This window comes from Histomonas meleagridis (genome assembly GCF_020186115.1).
Source record: "Histomonas meleagridis strain 2922-C6/04-10x chromosome Unknown contig_68, whole genome shotgun sequence".
In the NCBI taxonomy this organism is placed as follows: Eukaryota; Parabasalia; order Tritrichomonadida; family Dientamoebidae; genus Histomonas; species Histomonas meleagridis.
Window position 1 is genome coordinate 986756 of NW_027150909.1, and position 26070 is coordinate 1012825.

General features: G+C 29.8%; 6 protein-coding genes across 6 annotated transcripts; 2 read left to right on the top strand and 4 right to left on the bottom strand.

Moving 5' to 3' along the window:
* Window positions 1–904: 904 nt before the first annotated feature.
* GO595_008660 (histidine acid phosphatase) lies at window positions 905–2077 on the bottom strand (the record flags this gene model as incomplete). Its single annotated transcript, XM_067922259.1, has 1 exon — window positions 905–2077. One exon carries the CDS (start codon window positions 2075–2077, stop codon window positions 905–907), a length of 1173 nt encoding a protein of 390 aa, XP_067771426.1.
* A 965-nt stretch (window positions 2078–3042) lies between these two features.
* On the bottom strand, window positions 3043–4155 carry GO595_008661 (intraflagellar transport protein 57-like; the record flags this gene model as incomplete). The annotated part of the gene is made up of 1 exon (XM_067922260.1): window positions 3043–4155. One exon carries the CDS (start codon window positions 4153–4155, stop codon window positions 3043–3045), a length of 1113 nt encoding a protein of 370 aa, XP_067771427.1.
* A 667-nt stretch (window positions 4156–4822) lies between these two features.
* GO595_008662 (Glucokinase 1) lies at window positions 4823–5923 on the top strand (the record flags this gene model as incomplete). The annotated part of the gene is made up of 1 exon (XM_067922261.1): window positions 4823–5923. The coding sequence occupies one exon, from the start codon at window positions 4823–4825 to the stop codon at window positions 5921–5923; it is 1101 nt and encodes a 366-aa protein (XP_067771428.1).
* A 1339-nt stretch (window positions 5924–7262) lies between these two features.
* GO595_008663 (uncharacterized protein) lies at window positions 7263–7484 on the bottom strand (the record flags this gene model as incomplete). Its single annotated transcript, XM_067922262.1, has 1 exon — window positions 7263–7484. One exon carries the CDS (start codon window positions 7482–7484, stop codon window positions 7263–7265), a length of 222 nt encoding a protein of 73 aa, XP_067771429.1.
* A 7605-nt stretch (window positions 7485–15089) lies between these two features.
* GO595_008664 (uncharacterized protein) lies at window positions 15090–15608 on the bottom strand (the record flags this gene model as incomplete). Its single annotated transcript, XM_067922263.1, has 1 exon — window positions 15090–15608. One exon carries the CDS (start codon window positions 15606–15608, stop codon window positions 15090–15092), a length of 519 nt encoding a protein of 172 aa, XP_067771430.1.
* A 2156-nt stretch (window positions 15609–17764) lies between these two features.
* On the top strand, window positions 17765–23356 carry GO595_008665 (uncharacterized protein; the record flags this gene model as incomplete). Its single annotated transcript, XM_067922264.1, has 2 exons — window positions 17765–19109; window positions 20082–23356. 2 exons carry the CDS (start codon window positions 17765–17767, stop codon window positions 23354–23356), a joined length of 4620 nt encoding a protein of 1539 aa, XP_067771431.1.
* Window positions 23357–26070: the final 2714 nt, after the last annotated feature.

The window sequence follows — 26070 nt, forward strand, 5'->3', positions numbered from 1 at the left end:
AATAATTTAATATTTTGAAATAATTTTTGGAAATTATTCAAATTATTTTTTAATGCACTTATGTTTGCTTGTAGAAGTGGTAACATAGAAATAGTTAAATTACTTCTTGAAAAAAAAGGAATTGTCTTTCATAATGCTCTTTTTTTGGCAATTCGAAATGGAAACTATCAAATTGTAAAATTACTCCTTAATTATAAACAATATGATATAGAAGATATCCTTTCATATTATTTATGGGGGAACTTTTCGAAGCATCTTGGAAAGGCCATTCAAAAATAGTTAAATATCTTCTTAAAAATAAACAAATTAACATTAATAAAAGAGATATTTATTTGTGTTATAAATAATTCATTGCATTAATTTGATATTTAATAAAATTATTTGGAATTAGTTCAAATTGTTTTGGACACCACTTATGATTGCATCTTTTAAAGGTAATACATCGGTCGTAAAATTACTCCTTGAACAAGAAGGAATTGAATTAAATGCGATAGATAATGTTTATTTATTGCGTTCAATATTTTTTTCAAATTTTTTTTTTGTTTTTTAAAAAAATTTAATAATGAATTAAATTATTTCAAACAGCTTTAATGAGAGCAGCTCAAAATGGTTACATTGATATCGTCAAACTACTTCTTGCGCAAAAAGGAATTAATATTAATGCTAAAGATAAAATTTATTAAGTTAATTTAACATTTTAAATCAATATTTGGAATCAATTTTAATATCTTGAAACAGCTCTTACACTTTCATTGAATATATTATAACGAAATCGCCAATTTAATTCGAACTAAATCAGAGGAAATTGCAATGTAAACTGATGAAGTGAAATTCGACTTTTTGAAAACGATTTCAATAAAACCGATCAAAAGTGTCACGATTTTTTTTAACTATAAACAACTATTTATTTAGGAAAATCATGACAATAGTCAATGCTTTTTGCAATGCTATGTCTAAAGTCATCAAACCTTACCAGTGATTCATTAAATGCGCTTATAACAACTGGTTCACCGTTGAACACATATCTTACGTACAACTGTTGATCCTTTGCTCTCCATATCTCCATTGATAAATAAGAAGCGTATGGAGGCATATATTTGTTCAAGTTACCAAGTGCAACTAGAACAGCAGAAATTGTTGTATCGTGTGCACTTAAAAGTGTGAATTTTTTACCATTCATTGTGCCAAGGGATTCATCTGCGACCCTAAAAGCATCACGTAGAATATAAGAAGCTGCAAGGCCAGGGCCGTATTTAAGACGATGATACCTTTGATATTGGAGGTAACCGTTAAAATCGTTGCAACGATCAATGACGGTTTGCGTGATGTACTTTGGCAATTCGTTGTCGCTACACGAGAAGGCAGCCGTCCAAGAGCAAAGGCTCTTAACGTTGGAGTATGTACATTCGCCAATTCCAAGCGCTGAAAGTGCATCTTTAACATATGGATATGTATCTTTAACAACTGAAAACATTTCTTCACCCGACTCGAATTCATGAAGAGCTTCCGTGAGCTCTTTGCATGGACCTCCCTTAATAACAAGTGTAGAGGAGGAATCTGAACCGGTTTGAATAGTAAGAACTTCATTGGAATTAGCTGGTTCATAAAGACCATTAATAAATGATTCTGCGCTTCGGAAACACCTGTCTACAGGTGATGAAAGAAATTGTAGAATTTTTGGATCTAATTTTTCAGGAAGGAATTTTAACGTATCAACTAAGTATTTGCGAAATGCTTTGCCGAGCTCTAGATGCTCTATCATTCCTTCAGTTGTTAAATCACCAGTTTGGCAGCTAGGTGGATAATCAACATATCTTTCATCAATCTTATGGAAAACATGGCGATAATGCCTAGAAGGAGATGTAGATGTCCTGGGTGCAATTAAGTCTGGTTCGTTACATGTCCAATTTCCGCGTTGAGTACGATTTAAGTAAAGTTCAATTGGTGATCGCATTCCATGTCTTGTTATAACTTGAATATATGCCAACTCCATATCAGGCACAGGTTGCGCTTGAGTGGTTGGTGCAAAACAAAGATATTCTTCTGCAAGGGCTGCGCAAACGATGCAAAAAAACATTCAGAATAATTTGTGTAAACTTACCAAAAAGTGGAAATACATTGATTTTCGACGATAGTAACAAATGAGTGAAAAATTATCGTGTTTTGTTCAAAAAGTTTAAATGATGCTTTGATTTTAAACATAAGCAAAATTTTTTTTTTATAAAATGATATCACTAAAACTAACAAACATTTATCACAAATAAAAAGTTTACTGAATTTTTGTAAATGTATTTCCATAAATAACATATCCTAAAAAAATGAATCGAAATGAAAGAATTAAGAAAAATACATATTGACATATTGAAGAAATTGCATAAAGCCCGTCTAATTTATTGACAATGAAAGATCTGCTAAATAAAATAATTGACAAAACACCAAAAATTACTTCAAAATATTTGAACATTTTTTCAATAGCAGTTAATTTTTGATATCTATTTGAGCAAAAGTTCGTTGAAAGTGTAAAGATGATACCTGCTAAAAGAAAAGCAACAAAGTTTAAAAAACAAATTGTCTGATGTTTTTGAATCGAAACAAACTGGATTATAAAAAGTGTCACACCGAGGGCCACCCCAGAAGCGACGATAGAAATACGTTTAGAATTCCAATTTCTGCTTTGGAAAAGGTAATTCGTTTTTAAATAATTATGAAGCGAATGTGTAACGCCAAATATTGAAATAGATGCAAATATTACTAGCAAGTGATTTAAAAATGGTAAAGTTGATTCAACTGCGAGATGGGGAATTGATGGAATTACATTGAACGATGCCATTCCTCCTAGTAAAAGTGACCCGCTAAAGATTATTGTTAACCACAAATTCATTGAAATTGTTGAAGCCCAAAAAAAGATTCTCTGGTAGATAATTTTCATTGACCAAATAAATAATAATTTAACGTATTCCACAAAACAAATTTTTCTTGATCACAAAGTTCAATCTTTAACAAACAAAGCAAAATAAAGTAAAAAAAATCATATTTTATAAATTAATTTTCTCTATCATCAATCCATGTTTGTGTTAACGATCTTTGTAAAATTGATGATCTCAATTCAAGCTCTTTAATTTCTTCTCTCATTTTCGTTATTGCTTGTTTTATCTTTATCAAAGGTGAGTTATCACTCACTTCCTTTTGTTTTTCGCTTAAATTTTGTTTTGTTGAATCAAGTTTTGCTGCAACAGAATTTAATTCTTCTTGTAGAGCATTAACATGTTCAACTCTTTCACGATAAACCTTTTCGACAACTGCAAGTTCAGATGCCTTCGCCGCGTAATCAGAAACACTCGTTTCGAACCTTTGGTTAAGTGTTTTTTCACGCGTTTCGATTGCTTGAACTGCTTTTGTAACATTTGCCCCAACTTTACTTAGAATTGGTGTGAGCTGTGTGATGATTTCAGTGATTCGATGTTGGTGCTGATTCATTTGTGCAAAATGTGTGCGCCAATCACTTTTGGCAGATGGAATATGAATCTGTAATCGAGATGCAACTTTCTCTGCTTCAGTTTTGAGCTCTAGTGAATCAATGACTTTGCCTGTGCTGATTTGATTAAAGTCAACTGATTCATTGTCTTCATTTTCATCGTCTGATTGAATATCTATTGCATCATCAATTACTCCATCTTCATCTTCTTCTTCACCTACAACTTGGACATCTTCAGTACCTCCAATGCCGCTGATAACACGGAGTGGATTAGGTGTAAAATGTCGTTTTTTAAGAGTTAAACGTATTATAGCATCAAGAATCGTACAAACTGCAAGACCATGACCTGAAACAAGTTTGGATGATGAAAAGTTGAGTTTAAATCCAATTGATGGAAGTGCAAGAATTAAATTATCTGCAACTTGCGCAGGTTCATCATAATCTGATGGTGTTTCAATATCACTTCCTAAGTAAGATTGCATCATCCATATGCAAAGAGAAGCAAAGTAATCAAATTGCTCTTTTGCAGATTGCCCAGGAATTGCAAAATAAATTGGAGTTAAATATGGTAAGTGTCGCTTTACTGGATCGAATTCAATTTCATAATCGAGGAATTGAAGATTATCATAGATTTGTTTCATTAAAACATACTCATCATTCCCTTTTTTATCTTTCGACATGAATTAAGTACGTTATTGAATGACATGTGAGGTAAAATTAACAAAGTGTTCAATTTGTATTATAGCTCAAGCACAGCAATTACTTAATTTTTCACGAAACCCATCAGAAGAAATCAAGGAATAATAAATATAAATAATTTTCATTTTATATATTTTATCTTCAAAATTTTAAGCGAAAAGATTCACAATTTCTAGAGTCCGAATGATCTTTCATTTTCCGAAGGGACATCTCCAAAAGTCGGAACCACTCTAAAATTGTTCAAAATATATTTGAATAATATACTGGAAATATTATGTCTTTTAATAAAGTCCGAAAAACCTATTTAAATTCAAAATTCGTTAACCAAAAATTCAAATTATTTTGATCATAAATAAATTGAGACGATAATTGGTTGTGTGTATAACGGCCTACGATTAAACACAATTCAATTACAAACTTTTTCATAGTAAAGTTTTTTACTCAAGTCAGGGTTTTTTTCAAACAAACCGTTTTTATCCAAGTAAATGAGTGGTTTACTTCGAAATTGTTGTGGAAATAATCGGCACAACAGTCAAAATTCGAGCTTATCGTGCTTCTCACAACTGCCCAGAAAAATGGGTTAAACAATTACTATGACGAACCCTCCGAAAATTCAATTAAAAAAGACGTTAATTCCTTTTTTTTTCGATGAATCTTTCAAGTACCCTTGCTCCAATGAAAGCCTGGAAAACTGATACGAAAATACCCTTTTGCTTAGGTGCTGATGTTGGTGCAAGTGGTGCCCGTTTTAGATTTACGAATTTCTTTGATCCAACAAAATTTATTGAATTAAATAAAATTCCTTTAAGTTCAGCGAGTGACTTTTACGGTGCTATTGATACTATTAGGAAAGAAATCAAGGATAATCTCCCAGAAGCCATTTGTCGAGGAGCAGCATATGCAATTGCTGGCCTCCGAGGCAAAGGCTCAGTCTGTCTCAACAACTGGATGGGACACGACAGAACCATTTATCACTCGAAGATCAATACATTTCTAAGTCCAATTAATCATTCTTTAATAATTAATGATCTTGAAGCAGGCGCATATGGAATTGTTTCCTCGAGCAAACAGGGGAATTATAGTTCCTACTTCAAAAAATTATTTGGTCCAGAAAATTCATCACTAATTTCTACAACAGCAAATACAGCCATCTTAGGCATGGGCTCTGGACTTGGAGCCGCCCTCATCACCAATAACAAAGCCACCAACAGTCCAATTGTTGTTTCCACCGAAATGGGATATTTACAAATTCCAACAAGTGGCGTAAATAATCAAACGCATCTACTTGATGATGCCATTGTTCGGTTTGCAAGTAACCATTATTACCAAGGAGTATATTCACCTGGGTTTGAAGATCTTGCGAGTGGTCGAGGATTAATTGTTGATTATCTGTTCTTCGGAGGTAAGCCCAACGTTGATTCCACCGAAATATCTGAACTTGCGAAGGGTGGAGATACTTCTGCCAAGATGGCCATGAAGCAACATTATTTGTATTTCACTCGATGTGCAAAACAATTTGCGGTAACGATGAAATGTGGCTCTATTTTGATGGCACTAGTGAACCAGGTCAAGAACAAATGGATTATCGAGGAAATTGCGGAAGAAATGGAACAAGAATTTAAACGATATTCACGACCGGAACTTGTAAATGAAGTAAGTTTGTATACACAAATTAAGGAATGTAATTTTAACCTTATTGGAGCATCATATATGGCACATTTGGCCGCTAACGGATGTACTCATTTATGATTGAATAAAATAGGAATTCTCTTTCTTCAATATGATGTTAAATTGGTATTTTTCCATTTGAGTATATACAAGTCAATAATTTAAAATAGTTTACTTAAAAATAAATTTAAAATTTCATTTTTTAAATTTCATGGATGTGCATTTGAAAATATATTTTGGATCCCATTCAAGTGTCTGAGGTTTTCTTTAAATTATGAGTGTATAGATTTTTACAGTAATTCATCATGTTGCAAATTAACACATTAAAACATATTTATCTATGAACAATTGAGTAAGTCCTAATAAATGATAATGTATATGTATCAGTGATGTATATAACATATACTAAAATAGTTTGAACTGATAAATTTATAATTTTTGAATTTTTGGTATTAGGGTAACTTGTTTATAACAATGTACATTGAAAGTTGTATTGCAAAGATATATATAACTTCATTTTTTTATAATCTTTAAGTCAAATACTTGTATAAGAGGAAACATTAAAACTTCTTATATGTTTATATACATTATTAATAGGATTTCCTAATTTTATTGTTAATTTTTTTTTTTAAAAAAAATATACTTTTATCGAAAACATATCATACACACGGGTTCTATTCTAATTGTTTTACAAATTTTAAATATTATATTAATTATTAAATAATATAAATTAACTCAAGATTAACATGATTTCTGACAAAAATCATTATTTTGTTAAAAATGAAAAAACAATTTTTATAATCGATTTTTTAATAATTGCTGTCCCAATGCTGAGAATAAATCAGTTCAACGAAATGTTGGAATGGGGCGTCCTAAAACGTTAAAAATGCCTCTGTTATTTTGAATAACTTTTTAAATCGAAGATCAAAGTCGGTCAAATCCGTTTAGCACTTCATGTGATTACACCAAGAGATGTACCATTTGCTGGTGAAGTTTATGATCCATTACTAGCTGAATCCCTTCAAGATCACAGTTTCATGCTGTTTATGCAAGAAATTGTTTCACAGAAAACCCCATCGTCATTCTGAAATTTCTATCGTTTGTCCATGGGTTTGAAAAAATCGATTTACAAAAAAGTGCTGATCCAATCATTCCAGTACGTTTATAATTTTGTACTTTCTTTTCTCCTTGTCATCAATCACCACAACTTCGAGAACAAACTAAATCATAGAGCCAAAAATTCAAATGTTCATTGGTTTTCCATTTTGTTCACAAAATTTTGCGACTTCCAGATGTTAATCAATAATTCTTGTAACACACATTTGTAAACATTGGACAAGGTCACAAAAATTTGTTGAAAGAAAAAAAACATGAGACATACAAAAAATGGTTTTTAGGTTTTTAAAAAAAATAAAATAAATTATACTCTGTAAGGTCTTCCAGGAGGGCGCACATCAGGTAGGTCATCTTCATCAGATGGATAATCGTCTGCATCCTTTTTTCTTTGGAAGTATCCAATTCCTTTATCATATTCAGCAAGCTCATCGCCCCAATGATCAATTGATGGTTTTCCATCATAGCTGCCTGATATGTTGAACTTAACTCTAAGTCGAGGTTCTGGTTGTTTTTTGATTCCTTCCATTTTGTGATTTTTTTGTGGGCTTTGTTTGGATTTTGGAATTCAATTCCAGGAAATTTTGAGAATGAATAGGCCGATGAAGTTATGAATTTTTGTGACAACAAATGTCCGATCAAAACGGTTTTTGGTGAATTTTAAAGGAAAAACAACCGTATTCCATCTGAATTTTTTTCTATGAAAAGCCCAAATTATTGGAAACACAATAATAATTCCTTAAGGAAAAAAAAGATTTACAATATTTTATGAAAAAACTCTATTTCCATAAATAAAAAATTGTTCAAACTTCAATAAAACATTTTAGGTTTCGATTTTCCCAAGAAGCAACTGCATAATTTCATTATGTCCACGAAAAAATGCAAGCATAAGTGCTGTTTCAAATGATATAAATGATTTCCAAATATTCTTTTGAAAATGAAAATCATTGGATTTAATATTCAATAAAATTGGTTAACAGATGTAGCATTAATATCAATATTTTCCTGTTCAAGAAGCAACTTAACAATTTCAATATTACCATTTTCGGAAGCAATCATAAGTGCTGTTTTAAATGATTTAAATAAATTCCAAATATTATTTCGATATATCAAATTAGTGAAATAAATTTTAAATAAAATATATTTACATCTTTAATGTTGAAATCAATTTCTTTTTGTTCAAGAAGTAATACAACAATAGATTTTAGATTATATTGACTTGCATATATAAGTGCTGTTTTAAGTATAAAAAAATTTTTCCAAATAAAATATTGAAACATCAAGACATTAAAATAAATATCAAATAAAACAATTTAATATCTATAACATTAACATCAATACCTTTATAGTTAAGAAGCAAAAAAGTTATATCAATTAATTCATTTTTAATAGCATATATAAGTGCTGTTTGAAATAATATAAATAGTTTCCAAATGTTATTTTAAAACATCAAATTATATTCTTAAACTTTGAATAATGTAAATAAAAACCTTTAATATTTATATTCACTTCTGTTTTTAGAAGAATATATTGAACAAGTTCAATATTTTTTGACATTAAGGAATAAAGCAAAAGATACTTTGGGACTATTCCTGTTTTAATAAAATATTTTGTTAAATATGTATTACCAATTTTTGCCGATTCATAAATTATACTTTTATCAATTATCATTACTTCCTCTCGCAAAAAGAAGAAAATTTCATAGTTGTCATACAAAACGCATAATTTTTCTAATTCATTTAAGTTATTGATTTTTTCAATATTATTTTCATAAATATATTTAAAAATATAATTTCGATGAAACTTAATTGCTGCTTCATATGCATTTTGAAAAGATGAATGATTTTGTTCACATAAATGAATGATTTCTTCATTTCCACCTGCAACTGCATATTTACCTGTGTTTTCTACATTTGCTCCATTCATAAGTAAATATTTAAAACATTTAATAGAAGAAAAAAATGCTGCATAATCAGCTAATGTAACATTTTTTTGATTAATAAATGAACATCTTTCATAAAGTGATGGTTCAATTTTTTGATTAAAATCAAAATTTATTTGTGATGATATTTCTTGAAGTTTTTCGATTTCATCATTTCGAATTATTTTCGCAATTTCATTCGGATTATGTCCTTCTTCAATGAATTGCTTATGAAGTTCAAAATCATTCTTTGAAAGTTCTTCACAAACAATATTTTCTTGTTTCTGAAATTCAAAATCAAAGATTTCATTATTATCATTGTTTTGCAATTTATTGCCTATTTTTTGTTGTTTTCCATCTTTTATATACATTTGGATTTCTTTATAAAATTGTTTACTGGTTTCATCATCATAATTTTTCCTTGAAAGATTATTAAATTCAGAATCCGAAATAGATTGCGCAAAATTTTGATCTAAGGTAAATTTTGGTGTAATATATCCATGTTCAATGAGCATTACAAGAAGGTAATTTGATTCTTGAGTTTGTTTTAAAAAAAGAATATTTGAAAAAATTTCAAAAATATCAAAAGGCATTTTTGTTAGGTCTAATTCTCTTTCTTTTTCCTGAATTTTCTGTAAAAAATTGATATACATATAAAATTCTTTTTTGCTTGAAACAAATAATGAGTAAGTCAAAAGACAAATTATAATATTAAAAGAATATGGAAAATTTGAATCATATTGATCAAGGGTTCGATTTATAATTTTATCAATATTCTTTTCATTTAGCTTTGTGAAAATGTCTTGAATTTTTAATAGCCACGCAACATTGTCTTTTTTGGTATTTGGTGTTTCTTTTTCCATAAGCAACTAAAGCATTAAAAACGTTAAGAGAAGCGGTTTTATAAAGTATTAAAATCATTGAATACTTTATTCAATTTGTCAACAATGATCAATCAGTTTAGATACATGCAGAAGTTCATAAAATTAACTTGACGTAAAAAAAAATATTTACACACATAAATTTGTAGTGACGAAAACATATTTTTACTTATAATGTAGTTTCTGTTTTCAATGCAAAATTAAACCCAATTTTATTTTTGGCCTTTGGGTTAATATCAATTACAACTTTCATACTTCCGATTTTTGGTAAATTCAAATTACCTCCAATTGAGAAGTAATTTATGTGTTCATCAATGTTGAGGCGTACTTTTGGCTCAATAACGTGAAATATTTCTCCTTTATACTTGGCAGATAAAATATTTTTTACTGGTTCGTTTTTGTTGATTTTAGTTTTTCCTGATAATTCATAGCATTTCCATCTGAAAGTGCTATTTCCCATGAGTATTTCTTTTTCACCAAACGGTGAAAATTTCCCAATAAGTGTACTTGATTGAGTATGACGTGAATAAAGAAAATTGATATTTTTTATGAGATTTGGAAGTTTACAGTAAAGTCCAAAAGAAGATGTATTGAATGGCTTTAGTACATAAAAATCAATTTTGACGTCAGTAATGAATGAAATGCCAAATCCACTTGAATGAGTTGGTTTATCAAAAAATCCATTGATATTAACCCCATCAGAAATACTAAAGTAAAGACTAATATCAGTGTCTTTTTCACTAAAAGCATTTCCTATTGAAATGTAGTTATTTTCAAAATATATCTTAAGTCCATTATCATTTTTATAAGTCGCTGAAATTTTTTCATTATCAAAACATTTTAGCTTTAAGTTTTGTGTTGGTCTGTAACATAGAGCTGCTGAAATGTCTTTGTTTTTTATAAATAAATCAAAATTAATTTTTCCTAATATAAACTTATTATTGATATCAACGCAAACTAATTCACTTTGCTGTTTTTGCATGGATATATCATTTTGGAAAAAATGCTTTATTTTTGGATATGGAAAAATGCTTTTTTTCATCAAAAAATCTTCGATTAACGGTTTTCATCACACCATGTTTTCTGGGGGTCTGTTTGGCATTTTTTGAGGGTGGTACCATTATTGAATGTAGGATGATATATTTGTATATTAAACCACGGTTTTACTATCGTTGTATATTTAATTGAGGAAATGCGCCTGATCAAATGATTATTTATTCCGATAGCAAAAAGTTTCTAAAGGTTTTGTTAGTTCAAAATTAATTTTGCTGAAGATTAAACTTCGTCTCGTGCCTCCACATTTTCGTCAAAACTACAAATACCATTTAGCAAAGCTTTTACGAAAAGGTATCACACTCTGAGTTATAAAAACTAACATTTAAAACTTTATTTATGTTTTATTAACAATTACGGACAGAATATATATTTATTTATAATTCACAAATAAAAGATGCGATTCCTAACGCGAACAAGTAAATTGGTTTATATGGGAACACTGTTTCTATGGAAAGAACATTTTTTTCAGTTTTCTTCACCAGTATCGACATCTTTTCATTCTTGTCGAGGATTATCGCATTTTTCTTCGAAGGAATCAAAAACTTTCCGCCGAAGTCGAGGTACCATTTCCCGTTTTTATTTCGCGCTTCACGACTATGTATAGTCTTCTGCTCTTCAACAAATGTAATTTCGATGTTCCGAATGCCAATACCTTTTCCAAGTTTGTTTGTAAAGACAATTTTAAGTAGTTTTGTGTTGTCATTGCTTGTAAATAATGTGAAATTTGTTTTGCTGTTAGCGATCTTCATGTAATATTGATGCTCATTTGTTTTAATATGGACGTTTTTGGCTTCGGAGATATACACATAATCAGGCGATATTCCATGCGTTTTGGCAGAAAAAATTTGGGAATTTTGATGAACAAATTCAAATTGTAAAGATGAAACAATATGAAAAGCTCTTTTGATTTTTTTGCAAAAATATTCTTGATAATATTTTTCTTGAGAGTCATTCAGCTCATTAGCAACAATTTCAGTTTTATAATCTTGAATTTGAGATTTTTGTTCGATATCTGTATTTTGAGCTTGCGACTGTTCTGTATTTTGGTCGCTAAGAAATAGCTGCTGTTCTTCATCACTATCATTACGAATTTGACATTGCTCTTCATTCATATTTATTTTGCTTGGAACTTTTTTTACAACAATTATTTTATCATCCTGGTCTTCACTGTAAGAATCGCTTGAAGTTGTTTCATTTTTGGATTCATTTGTTTCAGAATCTGTTGATGCTTCAGTGCTACTTTGACTAAAATCGATAGTAAACATTTTGAATTTAGTGTAAACGTTCGCTTTGTCAAACATGTAAAGAGATGAAATAAGTGATCGTCTGTAAATTTTAACAAACCATTAACACACTCTTGTCATATTGATGGCTTATGACTTGGTTTTTGATATATATGTATATAATATTATTTAAATTCATCATCAAATCAAAAAAATCGTTGATTCAAATTCGAGACTGAAGTAACTTCGTTTTTTGAATATTATTCAGATAAAACAACTTGATTAATAAATGTTAAAAACAATTTGATCATTGAAATCTTTATGCAAAATAGAAGCGATTCCTTCTTGTTTCACTGAATTTAATGGTTGATCAAGTGCTTCATTTTTTTGCATTTTATAATGTTTCTTTGTATATTGTAAAAATGATCTAAATTCATAGTGAGACCTAAAGATGAACGAATTTTTAGTGGTACACACAGAAAATCGATATATATATTTATACTAAATCAATGCTGATAGTAATCACAATCAAAGGATGTTATAATTTCTATCTATTTATGTGTCTTTTTCTGGGGGTGTACTAAAAATGCCACTTTTCTCAAGCCCAAAAATTTTCATGGGCTTATTATTTTCTCTTAAGCTATTATTAAATAGACAAGGCTACTTGCAAATTATGATTATTATTTAATAATCACCTTGAGCAAAGTGAATAAAACTGTACTTTAAAGTTTTTCATAACAAACGTCTTTAGACAGATTTATTTTTTAAAAACTCCAATAGACATTTTTTATCCAAAAAAAATTATGATTATGTTACACCTAACCCTTATTTTGTTCTTTAATAATATAATTGGATTATATAAAAGTGTTGCTTTGCAGTATCAAAAGATGAATTCAAAGAAAAAAATAGTTCCAAATTTCATAAATGATTTTATCATTCCTTCAAAGCATCAAATTTGCAATATTAATTTAAAGAAACATTTAATGCAACTACATAAAATTCAAATAGATTCATTTAATATTTGTAAATCATTAAGCACTCTTTACGTCATTTTATTCTTTATTAAAATAATTACAAATAAAGTAAAACATCTTTCAAATGATTTAGGAAAACATATCAATTTTATTTTCTTATTCATATTTTTGATTCATTCATTTGAATCACTTGATGAAGAAAGTGGGAAATTTGTCATTAAAACTGATGAAGACTTTAAGTCAAAAGACTTAATCAATGCCAAAGAAGTTGAAATTACTGGTGTTACCTCAATTCCCGAAAATGCCTTTAGAGAACATACACTAATTAAAGTTATAATTGGTGATAATGTCACAACTATAAATAGTAGAGCATTTTCAGGATGTACAAATTTACAATCAGTTATTTTTGGAACAGGAGTTACAGACATTGAACAGTATATATTTGCATCTTGTACCAGTTTAATTAACATAACATTTAATTGTCAAAAATTAAAACTACTTAATAGTTGGACATTTTTACGTTGTACTTCATTAAGAAATATTACAATTCCAGATTGTGTTGAAACCATTGGATATCAAGCGTTCCACAGTTGTTTTTCACTAATATCCATTAACTTTGGTGTTAATGTTACTGAAATACAAGAACTATGTTTTGCTTATTGTTATAGCCTTGAAGAAATAACAATAACTGATATGATACAAACTATTGGTGATTCTGTATTTTCGCCATGTCCAAAACTTATTGCGATTAAAGTATCTGAAGGAAGTAATTATTTTTCGAATTATAAAAATGATTCAATTCTTTATACTAAAAATTTATCAGTAATCATATGTTGTCCATCAAGTTATACAATTGATACGTTTACTTTACCTGATGAAGTTATTACAATTGAAGTATCATCATTTAGACATTGTGGAAATATAAAAACAATTATTATTAGTAATACAACAAAAATAATTAAACAAGAAGCATTTTATAATTGCTCGAATTTAAATACAATTTATATTGGTGAAAATGTTAATTGTATTGAGAAGTTTGCATTTCAAAAATGTGAAAGTTTACAATGTGTTTATTATTATGGTATCGAAGAACCAATAATTATTGATGGAACAAATGTTTTTTTGGATTCTCAAAATTTAATTAAAATTTTTGTAACAAAAGAATATCAAAATGAAACATTTGGAGGAAAAGTAGTTATAAATGATACATTAAATGAATGTATACTACAAACACAAACATTTACACAATCAAACACATATACGCAAAATAATACATATACGCAAAATCATACATATACACAAAATAATACATATACGCAAAATAATACATATACGCAAAATAATACATATATAAAATCAAATGAAATAATTCCAGATATAACTTATAATATATCATATACTTTTACATATGTAAGCAGTATCTCTATAACACTTTCTCCATCAATGTTAGATACTGAAATAATTTATGTTCCTACAAGCATTTATATTTATGAACCAATTATTGTATCAACTTATAATGAATTTTATACAAGTTCATACGAAATTAAAGATAAAAAGAATAATAATAATTTGGTTATAATTTTGGTTTGCGTTTGTATTGTTGTCATAATAATAATAGTTATAGTTGTTGTGATTATAATATTAAAAAAGAAAAGGAAAGAATCTTTACCGAAAAGTAATAACACAATCGTTGATATGAAAGATGAATATTATGGTTACTTCGATGTGGGATCTAAATTTGGAGAAATACGACCTTCCTTTGTTGATGAAGATCCTTTTGCAGCTGTATATAAAGAAAAAGAATTATATAACAGAGAAATTATAGTAGAAGAACAAAATGATGAATGATAAAAAATAATTTTATTTTTTTTAAGTAAAATGTTCTTATAAAATATTGAAATTTTAATAATGTTTTTTCAAATTGTGGCACTTTTGATCGGGTTTGATTGAAAACGTTTCAAAAAGTCGAATTCGAACCTTTTTGTGTGTTGAAAATTGAATATAATGTACGTTTATTTATTTAATAAATTTAATAATAAATCTAACTTTAACAGAATACAGTTCTGTTAAAATAGTCGATTACTCTATCTCAATTTCTGTCTTTTCGAGTTGAGAATTTGCTTTTCTGGTAAGTTTTGTACTTAAAAGTTTTGGATTCATCGAAACAACTTGCATCATTACATATTTTTTGATGTCTTCGAACTTTGCGTGTAGCTCAGAGTTGTTAATAAATTTTGAAATGACCTTGTTTCGAATCTGTTTAAACATAATTTGATCAATCTTTTTTTGCTGTTGAAGTTCTTCTAAACAAGCGTGTAAAGAGCGCAGTAGATGCGATTTTTCTTGTTTGGATTTGGCTTCTGCGACCATTGAACGGAATACTTGACTAAATAATTCCTTATTTTGGCTTCTGTGTTGAGGCCTTAAAGATATTCTATGGCCTGAAATCCATGTAGTACCTTCGTTTCTTGGATCAGGTTCCGAATCTTCTTCATATTGCGAAAGAAAATCTTCACTATCATCTATGAAATCATCAAGTGTTATTTGCTCATCGGGGACCTTTACTTTTTTTTCCTCAACATTGATTACTTGTCCCATATAAAATGAATTGACAAAAATTCTGATTTTTTTTATTTCTTGACGACAAATTGGACATGTGCTTGATTCTTCGCACCAGTGTCGAATACATTTTGAACAATATGAATGACCACAATCAGCAACACCAACTTCTGTTGAAGAATCAAAACAGATTGGGCATTGGAAAGTACTCATGTCCAAATTAATAAACGTTTTTGTAATGTTTTCAATTTTTAAAATAAGTTCAAATTTTCTATCGTTTTCATCAATTTTGTGAATAAGACCGTTTGCACTCAATAAAATGGATGGGTTTAGGGAAAGGAGAGTAAAAATGCAAAAAGAATGGATGGAAAAAGCGACACAACTCGAATGGATAGGAGATATAACAATGGAACAAGTAAAAGAACATAATACCAAAAAAGATATGTGGGTTGTTTTAAATGGTTACGTATATGATTTAACACAGTACGTATTTAATCATCCAGGTGGTACAAATTGCTTCATGACAAATAACAAAGATATTACAAATCATTTCATGGCTGTTCATCCCCATGTTGATCCTGCAATTATTGAAAAGCTCAAGATAGGGAAACTGGTTGAATAAATTCTAAGATTCTACAAATAGGTAACTTCTTAACATAAAAGCAATTTATATGAAAGATGTAAAAAAAAATAATTTGAACAGCATTTATGAAAAAAAACTTGTGCCTAACTTGATTGAGGCTTTTCGTTTAATTCATCTTTCGATAAATCGTCATCTAAGTGAGGCTTATAATCAAAATCTGCTACAGTAATTGGATAATGATCCCATCCAGGCCATAAATTAGCATCTAGAATCCAAATTTTGAGGCTTTTAGCTAGATCAAATAATGCTTGATTAATTTCTTCTTCATTCAAATTTGGATTCCTTCTAATTAAAATTTTTCGATATCTCCTCGCCAACTTAAAAGGCATTCCGAATGTATACAATTTCCCGTATTTTCTTTTAAGAAAACCATTGGTACTATTTAATCTTTTTAAATGTTCCACAGTTATTACATCTGTATTAATTTGTACTGGTGTCATCCGTGATTCATCAACAGTGATTGGGGATCCTGGTTTGAAATCGTAAGCAATGTTTGAGCTTTCTCCCATTTGATGAATTCGAACAGAGCTCCTCAAAACAAAAGGAAAACAAGAAACATTGATTCGACAAAGTTGTTTTTACTTTTGACAAAGTGCAATTTTAAAACACAGAATAAATTTTGAAAAATTTAGAAAAACTTTTGAAAAATCCTTAGATCCATATAAAAATTTAAAACGATTTGGAATTAAGTTTTTTTTTAAAAATGAAATTTTTAAACAATCATTTCAATTTATGATAAAAATAATATATTAAATATCGAATATATAAAACATGAATTATTAAATTAATTAAAAAAATTCATTTTTGACAAATTTCGGATTTGGATCACATTTTTTGTATAAATATTCTATGTATACTAGCAAATTAGTGGTCAGTATATAAAAACACAAAAAGATCCTTAAGTTTCAAAAAAAGTAATCATTCATTTCTGCGAACAAAATCATTCAACATTTACAAGTACACATGAAACAGCTATTAAATTTCATCGAAATTTTATCTTTAAACATTGTTGGTTAGGGAAAGAATGAATTTTATGCAATAAATATAAAATTCTTTCATTTTTTGTAAAGGAATATGTAATGTATTAAAAGATGTAATATGTTGGTTCATATTATTTTTTATAAATAAAAATTACATTAAAGACGTGATATTTTCAATGAATTTGAAAAAACGCCTATGACAAGAACATTGTTATGTTGATTGTAAAACATTAGGCAACAATTTCTGAAAGATCTTTGCCGAATTCTTAACCTACTAGTTTCCAATTGTCCAGAAGGAGAAGTGACAGTTGATTGGTTTAATAATGTTCCCTTGAGGAAAATGTCAGACTCACCATCAAGCTTATTTTTCAAGTAGCTGTGACAGGAAGGCCTCCATACGTTCCTTATTAATATCACACTATTGTTAATTTTTGATAATCTTTACTATTAAACCTCAAATTTCTTCTAAGTTGGGTTTTGTTGCTCCTAAAACTTTTTGTATGAAATTATAAACGTGCTTTCCGAATGAATTAATAACCGTTGTTTTTTCCCTTGACCTAAGGGGTAAAATCATGTCAGAGCTGCATGTCAAGAGGCAGCTTCTTAATATAATAATTAATTCACAAACACAACATATTTCTGGGTTTACTGAAATAGATATAGAAGCAGCACCACAAACAGCTCCTGACGTAATTTTCTTAAATGCTCGACAAATGCAAATTAACTCAGTTTCCATAAATGGAACTAATGTAGAATACCAGTACATAAATAGTAGGAAAGCACTTGAATTTAATAACGGGCCAATTGTTCGAGATGCTGCACATTTTTCATCTGTTTGTAAAGCTGTCCTTCAATCGCCAGAACTCATTATTCCAATCCACTCCGATTTTTCTTTTCCTCTTGTGGTTAAAATTGAGTTTGAAGTTAATGATGATTCAACAGCAATTATTCGAGATCAAAATTGTATTTTTACAGACAACAAAGTTGATGGTCCTGCCTCATGGTTTCCATGTATGGGCGAAACTTCACAACGATCATATTTTACTTTGAATATTACTTATGATGCACTTCTTGTCATAATTGGACCAGGCGAAAAGAAACATCTTAACACGGATACTAAACTCCACACTAATACCATTCAATTTAAGGTTGGTATTCCAGTTGTTCCGAAAGCAATAGGTTTTATATGCGGCAATTTTAATTCTGAACCATTGCCGGACTCGAACGAATCTTTTTTTATGTATTATTATCAAGAGACGGACAAAGTTAAGAACACGCTTAAGCCCATTCCAGACATATTTAATGAAGTATCAAATTTATTTGCGTATGAAGATCCATTATTTTCTCAATATTCCTTTGTTTTTTTACCATTTCTAAGTGAACCACATTCATTTCCAGGGATAGTATGTTTTACGTCACGAATGCTTTTACAAATTGGGAATGTTAATGTAATTCCACGAAACTTACAAATGTTATCCGAAGTCATCATAGAGCAATACATCTTATATTTATTCCCAATTCCAGATCCAAAGAATGAATGGCTTCAAATTGGTCTTATTAAATATTATGCTGATCAAATATGTAGTAAATATCTTACGCAATGTTTTCCATTAGATCAACGTTGGAATGATTTAAATTATTTATATGATGAAGATATTCATCCATCCATTGTATTAGATGCAATTGATCCAACTACATTACGACCATATCCAGATGAATATTTAAAGATTAAATCGAAATTATTAATTAATATGATATCACAATCTATGGCTAATCAAGATGCTTTTTTATTATTACTTCGATCATTTCTAAAAGATATTGAAGATAGAACTGATTTCCCATCGACATATTTTATAAAACAATTACCAATGTATTGTCCTGCAATTGATTTTAAAGCATTTAAAGAACAATGGTTACGTTCAAATGGTTATCCAGTATTTACATATAATTTTAATATTGATCGAAGAAATAAATTATCTAAAATAGTATTATATCAATATAATTCAAGTGAATATACTAAAGTTCCATATTTTACTGGGAAAATGACAATACAATTACATGATATGCATCGACCTTATGAAGAAACTATCTCGATAGAGAACCAATTACAAATGCATACAATTACATATCATTCATTAAAATTTAAGAAGAACACGATGACATATGAATTACGGAATCCAGATAATTTTAGTATTAATGAACAAGTAACTTTAACACTTACGAACGTAATTTTATGGATTTGTTTAGATCCAAAACCGACTTGGATATGTCGAATTAGAGAAAGATTACCTAAATTTATGTTATTAAATCAATTAGAATTACGAAGAGATGTATTTACACAACATCAAGTTATCTCTGATTTAGAAGATTTTAAAGATATAAAGACACAAGATTCAGAACTATTACTTAAGTTAAAGAAAATATTAGAGAACCCTAATGTTTATTATGGTGTTCGTTGTCATATAGCTCGAGCTATGGCTTATTTTCAATTAAGTGTTGATGAAAATTTTTATGAACAAGAATTGGTAAGATGGTATAAAGATAATTTCTTTGATAAAGATTCACCTAAAAGTCATGATTTCCATGATATACCTAAACATTATATACAATTAGAAGTAATTAAATCATTATCAATCATCAGACAAACTGATTTAACAACTCCTCCATATATAATTGATTTATTTATAACAATTTTGGATAAATCGAAGAATACTAATAATCAATATAATGATGACGCTTTTAATGCTGAAGTTGAATTAGCTTTAGGTCGAATTAATAGTAATATTATTAATCATTTCATTAAGTCACAAGAATTAATTAAATCACAATTAACTTTACATGCGACAATTCCGACATTCGAAAATATTATTTCAAGTGCTGGTTATACAGCTTTAACAGCTATAGCTATTAAAAACTCAAATAAAGAAGAATTAATTCCTGACATTAATGAAATGAGAAATAATGTATTACAAAATACAAATTATTTCGAATGTAGAGCTATAATATTTAAATGTTTGTTATATTTAGCGTTTTATTTTAAAGAGAAAATTTCATTTGCACATTTAATTTCTGATATAAAGAAACTCGTTGATGCAGGTGATTATATAGTAGCATCAAAATGTTTAAGAGAAATTCATCGATTCATTCATAACTCTGTTTTTGAAGGTTCTTCTAATAAATTCGAATCATATTTGTTATTTATACCAAAAGATAAAACTCGTGATGATGTTAAAGATGCAATAATTAATGATTCAAATCAAACATCCGAAATAATTGAAACGTTATGGGAAATAATGACAATAAAATCAAAATATATTTCAATCTTAAGATCTGAAAGTTTAAGAGTTTATACTTCGTTATTCGGAGATAAAATACCAAAACAATATTTGCATTTAACAACTGAAAATTTACCAAATCTTGAAATAGTCGTTCAAGGTGTTGCATGGATTACTGATGGTAAAAGAAAAATACCTTTGATACAACCAAAGCCAAATATACCTGAAATGCCTACAAATGCAGAAAAGATAGATAGAAAAGTTCATATAAATTCTCCGCCGCCAATACAACAACAACAACAACAATATGAACAAAGAAGAAATTATGAAATTAAATTAGAGCAAAAAAGAAATTATGAACAAAATGATACAAATAGAATGTATAACTCAAAAAGAAATTATGAAAATATTGATCAACAACAAAGACAATATGAACAAGAAACAAATCGATTCACAAGTTCAAGAAGAAGTTATGAAAATATTAATAATGAACAACGGCAAAGACAATATGAATCACCACAAAATGATAATTCAAGAAATGCACCAATGAAAAGAAGTTATGAAAATATTGATCAACAACAAAGACAATATGAACAAGAAACAAATCGTTTTCCAAGTTCGAGAAGAAGTTATGAAAATATTAATAATGAACAACGACAACAACAAAGACAATATGAATCTCCACAAAATGATAATTCAAGAAATGCACCAATGAAAAGAAGTTATGAAAATATTGATCAACAACAAAGACAATATGAACAAGAAACAAATCGTTTTCCAAGTTCGAGAAGAAGTTATGAAAATATTAATGAACAACAACAGCAAAGACAATATGAATCACCACAAAATGATAATTTAAGAACTCCACAAATGAAAAGAAGTTATGAAAGTGTTAATGATTATCGAATTCGTCAAAGCGATGAAACAAATGAACAAAGGCATTCGTCATACGCGCAAAAGCAAGAGCTCATACGACTTGCTGATGCAAAGCAAAAGCAACAAGAAATAAAGCAAGAAAAAGTACAAGTCAAACAAGAAGTGAAGCCAACAACAATACCAAAGCGCGAAACGAAACCTTTGAATTTAACAGATAAAGTATCATCATATGAAACGGAAACAAAGCCTTCAGTAGAGAAAGCTCCAATACGCGAAACGAAACTTTCGACAACAGAAAGGCCGCAGCCATCGTACGAAAAGCAAGAAACAAAGCCTTCAGTAGAGAAACTTCAAGCAAGCATAAAGCCGCCGCCACTTTCAAGGTTTGCCGATGTGAAACCTTCGACAACAGAAAGGCCGCAGCCACAAACAATAGAAAAGGAAACAAAGGCAATAGAGAAACCACAAGTAAGCATAAGGCCGCCAGCGCTGTCTGGAAAGGGTCCAAAGCGCGAAACAAAACCATCAGTAACAGAAAGGCCACAGCCACAAACAATAGAAAAGGAAACAAAGCCTTCAGTAGAGAAACTTCAAGCAAGCATAAGGCCGCCAGCGCTGTCCGGAAAGGGTCCAAAGCGCGAAACAAAACCAGTAACAGAAAGGCCACAGCCACAAACAATAGAAAAGGAAACAAAGTCAATAGAGAAACCACAAGTAAGCATAAGGCCGCCGGCGCTGTCCGGAAAGGGTCCAAAACGCGACGCGAAACCTGCAGTAGCAGAAAGGCCACAAACAGTCGAAAGGCAGGAGCCAAAGCCAAGTGTAACAGAGAAGCCGCAGCCACCACCGCCAATGATAGAAAAGCAAGAAGCAAAGCCTTCAGTAGAGAAACTTCAAGCGAGCATAAGGCCGCCAGCACTAGCAAGGAAAGGGCCGAAGCGCGAGATGAAGCCTGCAGTAGCAGAAAGACCACAGCCACCACCGCCAACAATCGAAAAGCAAGAAACAAGACCTCCAGTGGAGAAGCCACAGACAAACATAAGGCCGCCGGCACTGTCAAGAAAAGGGCCGAAGCGCGAAACGAAACCTTCCAATTTAGCTGATAAAGCATCTTCACACGAAGAAGAAAGAGAAGTAAGTCCTACAGCTAATACAAAGCAAACAACAGATTCCAATTTACGCCCAACATTAGGCAGAAAGAACCCCCACGGGCCTCCCCCGACGTTGCCTGCTCCTCCGATGAAGGTTGCTGGCAAGAATCCAAGAGGAAACGCGCCGACTTCACTCGACACACCAAAACAACAGGGCACCCCCAGGGCACCCCCAACAGATGTACCGCAACCGCCACGAGAGCCACCCCAGAAACCACCCCAACCGCCACAACACCAAACACAAGAAGAACCGCCAAAACCGCCTCAAGAGCCACCCCAGAAACCACCACAACCGCCACAAGAGCCACCCCAGAAACCACCACAACCGCCACAAGAGCCACCTCAGAAACCGCCTCAACCGCCACCACGTGATGAATATAATTATAATTACTACCAAAGAAACCCATACGAAGATATAAGAGGCAGACCACAGAACGAACAAAGGCGCCCAGAACCATTTGACGATGGCTATCCTCGAGGATCGCATAATCGACCTGGTTATAGAAATGATTATAACAGATATCATAATGATACTCGAAGTCGTTCGCCTGGAGCATACCAACGTGATTACGATCGTGATAAGCGTCCATCTAATGACAAACGTAGCCGTTCTCCAGGAGCATATGAACGAGATAATCGCGATTACAGACGTTACCAAAATGATCGGCCACGCGACAACAGAGGGTATTACAATGACAATGACAGGGGAAGGAATTATGAGGCACCATTACAACAAGACAGGTTCTATCAAAGAACAGATAGGAATTATGAAAGAGGACAAAGAAATGGCTACAGCTCAAGAACACGTGGATATGAGCGGCCAATGCAAAGTAGCTCCAATAATAATGAAAACAACCGATAATGTTTTAATTAAATGTATAAATTTTGATACTAATATCCAATTTTTTTTTTTTTAAATGAGCGATAAAAATTTAACTATTTTAGCAAAATGGAAACAGCACTTTGTTATGCATCGGATAAAAAACATGTTCAAGTTGATGTAGTAAATTTCTTCTTGGATAAGATAGAATTGAGATATCAATTTATTTAATTTAAAATATAGTTTATTAATTTCAATACAATATTTATTATTGTAATTCTTTCTGATGGTGCTTGTGATTCGTGAAGATCATACAGGAATTACTTTTCGTGTAAATGTTTCAAAATTAAACTACGAAAGTGGAATTTTTGTATGTTTCATTGTTCTTATTTTCTATGTTTATCTAAAGCTACAATTATTATCTTCATTAAAAATCTTCGAAATCATCATCAATTAATATTTCTACATCTTCGAAATCATCGTTTGCTATTTCTTCATCTTCAATAGATTTATCGCTTTTATTTATTTCTTCTTCTTTTCTAATGTTTTCTTGTGTAGTTAAATTTTCTTGTGCCCCAGATAATGTGCTTGAGAGACTAGAAACGCTTATTTCAAAGTCTACATTGAATGGAAATGAAGATTTTGTCTGTTTAATCTCGTTTTCGGATGTGCTTTGTAAATCACTAACACTAACTTCATAATCAACTTTAAATGGAAAAGAAGTTTTTGTTTGGTTAACATCATTTTCTGATTTGCTATCTATGTCACTGATATTAATTTCGAAATCATCGTTAAATGAAGATGATAACATTAATGGTTTGCTATCATTTTTATCATCAATAAAATCAACTTCAAAATCTTCTTCCAATGAAAACGAAGATTTTGTTTGCTTTTCAGCATTTTCAGACGTACTTTGATGATCACTTATATCAACGACTGAAGAAGTTGTCGATTTTATTGGTTTTATATCATTTTCAGACGAACTTTTAATTTCATTAATATCATCATTAAACGAAAGTGATGATTTTGTTTGATTACTTGCGTTTTCAGATGTACTTTGAAGATCACTTACATTAACTTCATAATCAACTTGGAATGGAAATGCTGATTTTATTTTATGTCCAGAAGAATTTTGGATATCACTAACATTCACTTCAAAATCATCATTAAATGAAGATGATTTTGTCTGCTTATTATTTTCAGATGAACTTTTGTTGTTACTAATATTCACTTCAAAATCATCACCAAATGAAGATGATTTTGGTTTTTTGATATTATTTTCAGATGAACTTTTGCTATTACTAATATTCACTTCAAAATCATCATTAAATGAAGATGATTTTGATTTTTTGATATTATTTTCAGATGAACTTTTGCTGTTACTAATATTCACTTCAAAATCATCATCAAATGAAGATGATTTTGATTTTTTGATATTATTTTCAGATGAACTTTGAAGATCACTGACATTAACTTCATAATCAACTTGGAATGGAAATGCTGATTTTATTTTATTTCCAGAAGAATTTTGGATATCACTAACATTCACTTCAAAATCATCATCAAATGAATATGATTTTGCTTGCTTTTTATTATTTTCAGAACATTTGCTATTGTTAACATCAATATTTTTACCAATTGAAAGAGAAGACTTATTTTGTTCGATTTCATTTCCAGATGATTTTTTGATATCGCTAATATTAACATCTGTATCATTAAGTGAAGATGATGGTCTCTTTAATTTGTCGATGTTTTCAGATGTACTTTGTAGATCACTAACATTAACTTCATAATCAATTTTAAATGGAAACGTTGATTTGATTTGTTTAATTTCTCTTTCAAATGATTTTTGGATATCACTGATATTAACATTTGAATCGTCCTCAAACAAAGATGATGACTTTGTCTGTTTGCTTTCATTTTCAATTTTATTATCAGCATCAAATGGGAAACTTGGAGTGTTTGAGCTGTTAGAATATTCATTAATAAGATCTAAAACATCTTCTTCAATATTAGCCAATGAAATACTATCAGATTTTACTTCATTATTCAAACATTTATTACTATCACTTAATGACTTGTGTTTGATATTTGTGGATATATTATCTTTATTGTTTGAATAATGTTTAATATCTTCTGATATTTTCGTAACCTCGTCATCTGAATTTGAAATAGAATCATATAATTCTTTAAATTGTTTATTATCCTTTTCTTCTTTATATTTGGATGAATAAATTTTATTATTGTTCTTTTTATTTGCATAATTTTCATTTCTAAGTTTTAATGAATTATATTTTTGCTTTTGTTCATTTGAAGTTATGGTTGAAGATGAACTTGCATAAGAAATGAAATCTTCTGTTCCACCTTCTTTATTTATTTCTTTTTCATAGTTGGATTCACTTTCAGACAGCATTAAATTATCATTTTTAGAGAGTGATGAACTTAATTTTCCATAAGATGAGTCAGAAAGCTTATAAAAAATGTTTTTATTTTTATATTCCTTTATTTTAAAATGATCGAAAATTCCTGTTGAATCTGAACTGCTTTGTAAATACGATGGTTTATTTTGCACAATTGGTGGGTAATCAAATGCATATCCAGAAAATTCTATTTTAAGTTTGTTTTTATGTGGATTAACTTTACGATTGATTGTAGAAGCCAAATTGATTTCATTTATATGTATTTCAGTATTCATTATAGGCTTTTTGTAACAATTTTGTTGAGCAAATCTCTTTTTATATTCTTGTTTTCTTTGG